Source organism: Anser brachyrhynchus, assembly GCF_964034855.1.
Source record: "Anser brachyrhynchus genome assembly, chromosome: 1".
Classification (NCBI taxonomy): Eukaryota; Metazoa; Chordata; class Aves; order Anseriformes; family Anatidae; genus Anser; species Anser brachyrhynchus.
Window position 1 is genome coordinate 24809953 of NC_137694.1, and position 10455 is coordinate 24820407.

General features: G+C 42.6%; 1 protein-coding gene across 10 annotated transcripts in view; it reads right to left on the minus strand.

Moving 5' to 3' along the window:
- Positions 1 to 9285, minus strand: part of PTPRZ1 (protein tyrosine phosphatase receptor type Z1) — a 140270-nt gene extending 130985 nt beyond the window's left edge. For 5 of the 10 annotated variants that reach the window (XM_080575629.1, XM_080575630.1, XM_080575627.1 and 2 more), the window contains exon 1: positions 8907 to 9285. In XM_080575629.1, coding sequence (XP_080431755.1) covers positions 8907 to 8964 — 58 coding nt within the window. In that variant the 5' untranslated portion in view covers positions 8965 to 9285. The remainder of the gene's footprint in view (positions 1 to 8906) is intronic. The other 5 variants (XM_080575625.1, XM_080575633.1, XM_080575634.1 and 2 more) reach the window with 2 other exon arrangements.
- Positions 9286 to 10455: the final 1170 nt, after the last annotated feature.

Below are 10455 nucleotides of genomic sequence, written 5' to 3' on the forward strand. Positions count from 1 at the left end.
AACCTAAGGTGTGTAAAAAAAAGATAACTTGCTTCCTTGGGATTTTTTCTGCAACAAGCTACCATTGCAAGATAAATGAAATGCAAAGCTACAGTCTAAAAATCAAAGGAAATTACAAAGAAAGAGGTTGGCACAGGCCATACAGGAGTCATCCTGATCTCAAAGCAGATGATGGGTTGTGTGCTGACCGCACCATGTACCATGAAACATCCCACACACCTAACTGCATGCTCCAGTGGGCTTGGGGGGGAGAATTCTGCAGCCTGTCTGTCAGGAAATCCAAACCTGCCAAATCCCAGCCACACACATCTACCACCACAAGAGGTACAAAAGGAAATTATAGAAACAAATGATATACACTTGGAATATCTTTTTTCCAAATATCTTGAAACAGATATAACACAATTGGTCAGTTTGGGGATGGAGCTAGAAGACAAACTGCCTGGAGTAATATCAGCTCACTTTTATAAAGCCAGCTGTTACTCTGATCATTAGCTACTTAGTCCAAGAAAGCAGCTGTTTTTCTTTTTGGGAACTTCATTTAAAATCATGGGGTCTCACATATAAAGCCAGCACAGAAACAAGTCTCTCTCTCTCTCTCAAACACTGATTTTCAAGGCTTCATTTCCACTCAAAATACTGGCTTTACCTTTCAAAAAGCTTTCAGTTTCTTCTACATAAGTTGCCCCTGCAGAGCACCAGAATTTTTTATTTTCCAAGGCTTTGACAGATTTTGAAGAATAGCAGCATATTTCAACAAGTAGTTTTGAAGAATTACAATACAAAACAGCCTAAATCTCAATGAATTCAAAATGAATTTCCTAATAAAATTACGAAATTTTAAATGATTTTTTTTTTGTGAAATTCTGTTAGGGCATTTACAGAAACATTGATCTTCATTCTTCATGATAACTTTGATTTCATTTATTTTTATTCAAAATCCTTTATTTACAGCATTTTGAAGACCAAATTTGTAATGCTATTTCCATACACTAACTGTACTCTAGACATCTCTTATTTCACCCTTTCTGATGCTATTATTTAATCAAGTCTTCATTGCTTTTACTGTTATCCTATCTCAGCCAACAGATGAATAAGCAAGTGAAGATGGATACCTCTTCAAACGATACCTGCTTTAATCCTCAGGTAATCTAGTATGTAGTAGAAATCTTTTGGCAATGAGGATTAGAATTCAGAGCCAGAGTGCAAACAGATATACCTCCCCTAAAACTATTAATGAAATCTCCCACTAGTCAGGTGAGCAGTCCTAATATCTTCAGAAGGAATACTTAACTCAGCAACCCCTGGATACTCACACACCCATGGGTTCGTACCAGCCTTTGAAAAGTAGAAGCCCCTGTAGAACATCTAAGATAGTGGTACACTTGTTATGGGGTTTTCCTTCCCAATATAAATATTATATACATATATATTAAAGACAGGAATGTACATATAAACTGAATGGTTATGGAACTAGAACAAATGATCAGCACTTATAAAACAACAAAAAAAGAAAACCACCCTTTAGAGCACTGTATTAACCCATCTGATGGAGGAGTGATGGATGGAGTGTATATTGAGTTTAAAGGAGTAAATCTTATTTACATTTAGTGTACTAAAACAGAAAATTAAATTACTGAATGCTATCTGCAAAGTAGGATCTCTAAAATTTCTACATCACACAGAATTTTCTACGCAACTAAAGTCTGTAAGTTTAGAGAAATATCTTCAGCACCTTTACAAAATAGTGAATTAGTTCATCATGTGAGACATAAAGGGCTGCAGGAGAAAAACATATATATATACCTTTTGTGTCTCTCTAGATGCTATAGAAATCTAGAGAAGTAAATATTGCTTGTTATATGCTAAGTAGACAAGCCATGTCTAGCCCACCTTTTAGCTGCTGAATCTGAAGCTGCAGCATAAGCTATGTATTCAGGAGACCTGGCAAAAGCCCAGATGTGAGACAGCATTTAGCTGAATTACCTAGCTGTTAGGCACCTGATGTAGGCTCCAGAACCTTGAAGTTCAGACTCCTACACTGTCTTTAGGTGAACTGGGAAAATTGCAGTGCAGTAACAAGCAAGTCAGCGCAATAATGAGCTACTGCCTTGTCCAAAGGGCATTCAGCTGCCCAGAACAGCTAATGTAAATTGCTGAGTAGGTGGAAACATATCTGAGATTTGTTCTTCTTTGGGATGTTGGGTCCTTCAGAAGTGCAACCTAGAATCTACTCCCAAGAGCGTCTGTAACTTGCAAAGAAATGAGGAAAAAGTTTCAAGAACACAACTGGAAAAAAGTCAGTGGTGGTGATTTATACATTGTATCCAGCAAGAATGAAATGAAATAATGAAATACAGAGTGGAAGCAGGGATAATGTCTCACATTTCCTCTCTTGCTGTACTATCCTACTGATGCAGAGACCTGTCTCCAAAAGCCTGAAGCAGATGCTTAAGGAACAGTAAGAAAAATGCAAACTTTTGTGATATGTTTGAAAAATCTCTTTCCAAACTCTCCCAAGCTCTATTTCCAGCTCCACAAAAAATCTGAAATGGATGTGGTTTCCACCCGATTCGCAGCCCTCAGTAGATTTCACTTCAAGATTTTGTCCAGTACTTCCTCAAAACTTTTTGCTCTCACAGCAACCTACAGCAGAGATTCACAAATCTATCACCTTTTGAAGGAAGAACCATCAATTTACTTTATGTTATTTCATTTCCTTTTTAAATTTGGCTCCTACAGCCTTCATTTGTTGTCCCCTTGCACTTATATTAGAAGAGTCAGTGAAGAATCTATTCCCATCTACTCTCTTTATCTCATGAGATTAGGATGCGCTATAAAACAAACTCTTTAGTTGTCTTTGTTCTCAACAGGGAACTTAGCTTATCTAGTCATTCATGAAAATAAATACATGTGATCTTCCCCACTGATATTCTTTTACTCTTTTCCAAGTCTACTGTGCCCTTTAAGAAACGAGGGGAACATGAGCATACACAAGATTTAAGAAGTGGGTTAGCTGTGACTTTATGCGGTGGCATAACTGATATCATTCTCCCTATGCTTTCCCTGTAATTCCTAGAATTTGACTTTTTTTTTTTTTTTAAAGACAAAATTCTTTAGCTTAAACAAAAGCATGAAGAGCCTCTCATCTGACAAAACCTGGTGTTTGGAGATGGAATATTTAGGTAAAAACCCCTTTAGCTCTGAACAGGTCTTCCCTCTAGAACGTATTTCCTTGGTAAAATACTTAATCGCTGGGCATCACCATGAGAAGACAGAGTCAACACCTTGTCCTTTTTCTTAAACAGAAATAGCAGCAGATCAAGACACCTGATCTTATCAGGACATAATTAGGGAAGCCTTATTGATTTAGGGATGGGGAAAGTCATCTGAAATCATATTTGGTTTTGGATCCCAGTTAAAGTTAGGAAAGAACGATGGACTGAGAAGTAAACAATCGGGTCACTTAAAGGCATACGCAGAAGAGGAATTCCCCCTGCCAGAAAACTTCCCTGGAAGACCCTGAAGTTACTAGCTGAGTTAGTAAACTTCTTAATTAAAATTGTGGATTCAGGAATCTGAGTTCCACTGGCATCCTACTTTCAGTGCTGAGCTTTCTTTACCAGATGTAGCATAGTGTTTTTGTCGTCCATGGGACTTTTACCAGAATAAGGACTTCTGAAACTAGCTAATTTAAACAACAGCTCCTGGAGTCTTTAATTAGGAATGAAGCATATTAGTTGCTAGGGTGAAATGTAGCTACTTCTGATGGAACAAAGAACACCTAAGTCTAACTATGGTTCAGAAGAGGGAAGCAATAGGAGCTTCTGAGAAGCATGCCTCGGCTATAATACTTCACAATGCTTTAAAGCCTGTACTTTAACCAGAGAGTCTCGCAATAACGGCCTGTAAAGAAAAAAATTATATATATATATACACATCCCTATTTAATTTCTAAAATCTCCACTGAATCATTCATTTCCACCTGAGCTTCAAGACTGAATTGACTGACACTGGTATTTCGTATTCAACAAGCAACCTGGACCATACCTTCCCTCAAAAGTACTTCACTGCCAGCAGTTCCTCCACAACCTGTTGGAGCCAAGTTTCTTTTACAGACTCCTTGGAAAAAAATATCTTTAATTTAGTGGATTCTGTTTATTTAATACTTTAATTCCTTTTCTTTCTGTTGATTTATCTTTCTAATGCAGAAACTTTGACTTGTATTGAAAAAGGTAACTTTTGTCTTTATGGGAAAAGCAGCTTATTGAATAGCCAAAGGATGTCTCATACAGGAAAGCCGCATAAATGGTGCATGAAGCTGTAAGAATCGCACTGTTAAATGGGAGAAGGGGGCTCCGGAACTGCTGCAGACTTCCTGGCCCTAAGGGGAATACTGAGAAGCTCTGCATGTTTGAAGAGGAATTGAAATTGTCAGCGAAAGAACAGAATCTGTTCACCCTTAAATTCCTAATTAGAGAACTCATAGTGGGAAGTGACCACTTAGATGATGAGCAAAGAAAATGAAGGAAATTGCCTTCCTTAAGAAACAGCAAGTGCCTAAATTCATAAATGATCATCCTGATTTGTAATCCAGATTATAGCCAGAAAAGTTTCAAATTGGCACAGTAATTGTTTATATTTCATTTAATTTCTCTCCAGAAAGGAGTATATTTAGGGGTGAAGTAATGACAAATATAATTTAGAAATCTTTCCTTATATGCTGTATAGATTAAACACTGGAAATTACAGCTTTATTTTAGATATGCTCCATAGACTTGTGTGGGTTACAGTGATGTTATTTTTTTAACTGTCATTAATTTCTGCACGACTTTTCATACCTGTCAGTATTTGAACCTAAACCAAATCCATACAGTATATATGGATTTCAATATATATAATTCTCAATGGTACATACATACAGAACATATATATGATTAAAATGGATACTTAAACAGTCTTCAGATTCCTGTTTTGTTTTAGCCTCATGTTTTATATGTAGGACTAAATTTCTCCGTAAGAACCATGCATCATCATCCAAAGGAATATTGTCTTAATTGTAAAATATGCTAAAGCATTAAAAATAAAGTACAGTAATATTACCTTGCTATAATTGAGTCTGAATTATGCCAAATACCTGGCCTACAAAATTGCTGTCAAAAAAAAAAAAAAAAAAAAGAGAGATTAGAGCTAATAAGAAGGCTCTGATCCCTTATTCATTTAACAGTCTAAGGGATTATTGAACCTAAATGTGCGTTCATGAGAATGAACAGCAAGCATGATCAGGTTTAGAAATCTAAGCCTTAGTTGGAGCCATCCAATAAAGAGCAGAGAAGTTGCTAAGTTGCTTTTCTTGTTGGTAGTGAGATGTATGCTGTCTGCTAGTGTGGAAATACAGTCCGGATGTCCGCTGTATAATAAAAACTAGAATACTTAGAGAAACTTTACTACTTTTCTTGTGAATAAAGACATGGTACTGGAATGCCAGAAACAAGCCAAAAATGAGAGATTTTCTCTAGAGAGTGAAAAATTAAAGTGAAACACAGCTAATTAAACAATTCATAGAGTTTAATTAGCTGCCTTTTGAAAGGCAAAATGCTGGCTGAGGTCAGACAGTGATAGTAATAAGGTGTAGATGAGCTAATTTGGGTGAGACTTTTTACATTATTTGGGGAAATTACCCATACATTTTCCTAGTGAGAGCAGGGAATATTTTTTTAAGTCTTGCCTAAATATTTACATCTCTTTGATTCAAATTTAGCCACAATTATAATGTAATTTGTTAAAACATGTTCCTTTTTCTATTAACATTTTCTTGCCTACACAGATTCATAAATAGCCTACTTATCGAAAAGACTCCAGATATTTTTCCTAAAGCACAATGAGACAAAAGCTACAAAAAGGACATACCCCATTGACTTTAAGTAGGTTATACGGAACACATCAGTAAGCCAGGGCAGAATTTCAAAGACTATTTTCAGCCTGAAATATAGGTTGAATAGATGTAATTACACATTCATATACTCTTCATATACTCATATACTTCTCATTCTCATTTAAAAGGAAAATGTAAAAAACAAGTGGATTGTCCACACAGTTTCTTTTTTTTTTTTTTTTAATTTAGGAACAGAAAAAAACTTCATAGCAAATCTCTTTCTAAATACACAGAACTGTTCACAAATAATCACACAGGACTTCTCATGTGCCCTTACTTGTGCCTGAATAGCATCTTACTCCACAAGTAGTTCCATTGAAGTTCGCTGAATGGCACTCACTGAGAATACTCGGATAATACCCTGCTCCATATATAATTACATCAGTACTTGGCTTCAGTAGCACTGTGGAGGAAGGTGCTATTCATATCTCAGCAGGGTTATTAGAACCAAGCCCCTAAGCATTTCTTCAATAATACAGAGAACGAACTGTCACTGTCTTGTCATTCCCAAAGGAACTTTTTGCCTCAGTCTCCTCTAATAGTTTTTTCATCAGAGAGGTTGATTTGGCTTTCTTGTCTTTTCTAAACTCATATGAGACTGAGATTTTCCTGCTGAACCTCCCAGAGGCAATAGCAAAACTCCCAAACAGATTCACTAGAAAGAACCTCCTGTACAGCTCTCTACATGACCAGCTGAAAACTCAACAGCATGTTTTGAAACTACAGGCAGACGAGGCCAGGATCGACATGTTGCTTTGCCTCCAGCTAGCAAGCACAGTCTCCAGAAAGCAAAGGCAGATTGCCATGCTCTTCAGCAATGCCCCACTCAGAGAGCCCTGGTTGTGATGTGACATGGTGTCTTCTGTATCAGAGATGCGTAATGGTAAGAGCCAACCTGTCTGACCCAGTTCTCTCTCACCAAGCCCTAGGAGCCACCATTTATTTCATTTTTTATGAGAAAACAAAAGAAAGTAATGTCAATATTCTAATCAAATGTTTAATCCTATGAACTAATCCTATCAGATGAAAGCATATTTACTTAAGGAGAGATACTCAAGGAGGAACATATTCAAATGAAATCTAACTAAATCTGCCTAATAACCTGTACAGGGTGTTCACTTTTGGGAACAATCATGCCATTGAACACACTGAGGAGCCTAGCTTGTGAGACTTCAGAACGAGCCACCATTGAGACCAAATCACACATCACATCTAGAAAAGGTGTCCCTTCAGGTCAGGTCTGAAACCAATAGCCTGTCAGTCCAGTGGGGGGGGTGGGGGTGGGAAAAAAGTAGCTGCAGCTTGTATTATACCTCATGTCTCACACATGAGGTATAATACAAGCTGCAGCTACTTTTTTTTTTAAGAACACTGTGTTTTCCAATAGTGACAGAACGTTTAAATTAATGATTATAATATCCACATGCACACCAAGTATTTGAATATTACACTATACAAAAACACCTAATCTCTAAAAAAGAATAAGATGAAATTATTAACAAAACAGAAGTTTCATTAGTAAAGCTATGTTTGTGTCCTGCATTGCTTATGGTGTGCTAGGATTGTTTGAACATGAAAGTCAGTCTCCAAAAGGGAATCATGCTGTATTGTGCTATGATCATAACACAATATGCTGATCCATACTCACACATTTTCGTATACCTCCATACATATATACAGACACCAGGTAATTTTGTCCATTGAATAGTCCTAAGAGTACATCTGATCTTAGGAAACAGGCTGGCAGGATAAGAAAGATGATTTGAAAACTCTCCAAAAGTTTTAAGATAAGTCACTCTTTACCAAACCAGTACGAGAGAAGCATTTCAGCTTAAGTACCCTGTTTTTAGAAATAGGTAAGTTTAAAAGTGACTTTAAAATGTTACCAATGCAAGGATCACGCATTTTAGTTTAAGGTCAGCTAAATTCGAATTTATAGTCGAGATATTCCACTGAACTTTCAGACAGGGGGTAAAAACGTTTTTCAGAAGTAATTTCTGCCAACGAGTAGAACTCCGCACAGTCTTGCTTTCACTCTCAGTCACCTAACCCCGATCTTTGTTTATAGAGCTTCATGGTTTCAGAAGCAGCACCACCTATTGGGTGGAAAATGTAGGTTAGCGTCTACTTTATCACGAGAGACCTATTGTAAAACTGGTTTTATATATCATGGGCTGAAGTTTTTAAGTTCCTCATGCTTAAATACAAGCGATCAACTAGTATTTTCTAGTGATCTATTTGACAGACGTGTATAAGTTCAAAGCAAGCATTCAGTACAATACCAACCCCATCACTTAAGCTCCTAATATTTATTTGGCAAAGTATTTAAGACAGCACTTCTAGCAGCATCAAGTGACTCACGCTGGTTGTAACAACAGCGAACAACAGAGCACTGCATGATTTTATGAGGCACTCCAGTTGCACAGATCTCAATGAGCTGAAAATTAATTTGGTTACATAAGTAGTCCTCCTAAAATCTATATATGAATCCATACTCTATATGGAAGCCATGTCCCGTGTGAATGAATGAATTATATTTGGCTTTTCAAGGCAGCTTTATCTCGTTTGAGGGCAATCGCTGACGCTGCCAGTTCTTGGAGAACAAATCTTTTGATTTTTTTTTTTTGGACTGAAATTTTGCACCCGTCCCCGGTTCTCTTCCAAGCGGATCGTGCGAGGGGCAAAGTCAGACTTGGTGCCCCACGCGGGGCAGCCCGGTGCCTGCCGGCGGCTCCCCCGGTCCCTCTCGCCACCCGTGGGTGAGGACCCCTCCGGGGGGGCTCAGTGGGAGCGGAGCTGCGGGAGGTACCGGGGACCCCGCATCCCGGGACGGGAGAAGCGGTGCCACGCGTGGGGCGGCGGCGCGTTCCCACGGCCGGGGCTGACGCCGGGAGCGCTCAGCACCAGGGATCGGAGCGGGCAGAAAAGTTGGTCGCAAACCCCGGGGTTAATTCACGGAAATCGCACTCACCCACTCTGAGGATACAGACGAGCTGGATGCAGGCAACCAAGCGCCCTAGAATGAGCATGTCCAAAACCGTCCTTTTCCCCCCCTCCCTGCCTGTCCGTCCGTCCGTCCGGCTGCCTCAGCCTCCTGCCCTGCTGCCCGCCGGCTCGCCCAGCCGCACCTCTCCCCACCGGTGGGGGGGGGAGCCGGCAAAGCTCCGCTCCGCTCCGCGGCCGCGCCCGGCGGCCGCCCCCAGGGCGCGGGCGGGCGGGGACGAGCTGCGGGGGGGGGGGGGGGGGAGCCGCGGCTTCAGCGCATCGCGGAGCGGCCGCGGGTGCCTGCGGGGGGGAGCGTGCGGGGCGCGGGTGCGGATGCTCGGGAGGCTGCGGGTGCGTGCGCGGAAAGGGGAGAAGCTCGGGGGGGGGGGGGGTGTAAAGGGGAAGGGGGGGTAAAGGGGAGGCGGGGACCGCGCTCTGCTGGGCGGGCGCGCACGTGTGCGCGCGGGGGAGTGCGCGTGCCCGTGCGCGGGGGGGGGATGCGAGCGCGTGGGTGCCGGAGCGAGCGCGGCGGGGGGGTGGGAGGGGGCTGCTCCCACCTCAATCCCCCACCACCTCCATCGCACCCCCCAGCAGAAGGGATCCATTAATGGGGGGGGACACCCAGCCCCCCCCCGACACCCCCACATAGACACAGCCGTGCGAAGGAAAAGTTTATTTTTTGGGGGGGGGGGGGGGCGGGTCTGGGTTTTCAGAGGTCGGCGGGATTAGGGGCGGCGCGACCCCCGGCTCCGCGGAGCCTCGCAGCCGCGGCAACTCCCGGGGATGCTGCGGGTGGCGGGGCCGGAGGAGCCCCGTTAAAAAGCCATCGTGGCCGAGACGGCTCCCGGCGGTGATTTCAGGGCCCGCTTTTGCTGCTGAGGGCAACCGTGTGAGGCATCGCAGGGAGCTGAGCCGGGCTGGAGGCGCTGCCGGCCTGGATGTAGGGGGCGTTTGTTCGCAGGCTGCTCCCCGAGCCGGGAGGCACGGGTGCGTGTCCCCTGGGAGCTGCAGGGGGAGCGGGGGAAGGGGCTGGAGCAGCAGGATGCCATTATCCGCCTTAGAAGTGGGTCAGGGCGCGGGCACTGGCATCGTTTCTTCGGGAAGACAAAACAAGAGGAAAAAAAAAAAGAAACAAAACAAGAACAAAAAAAACCACCAAATCAACCCGCAAACGAAGAGCACCCAAACAAGAAGCGTAAAATGACCCACTGGGAGCCCCGGCCGAGACACCCCAAGCCGGCAGGGAGCAGCCACACAGCCTCCGGGCTGAGGCTGCTCTGCCCCGGCCTTCCCAGCACCAAGCTCGGGTGTCCTGGTGAGAAAAGTTGGTTGTAAAAGGCATCCAAGAAACACCTCTGCGTGTCCCACGTGGGGGGCTGGAGACACCGCTGAATGATAGGCTAATAACATATATCCTCATAAAGCCTCGAGAATAATAACTCGAGGCTTTGGGAGAGCGAGATGGCAAGCGCGATCCTCCGCTTCATCCCAGGGCTGCCGAGGTGCAGCCCGGGGGCAGCGTGAATGGTTTCTGT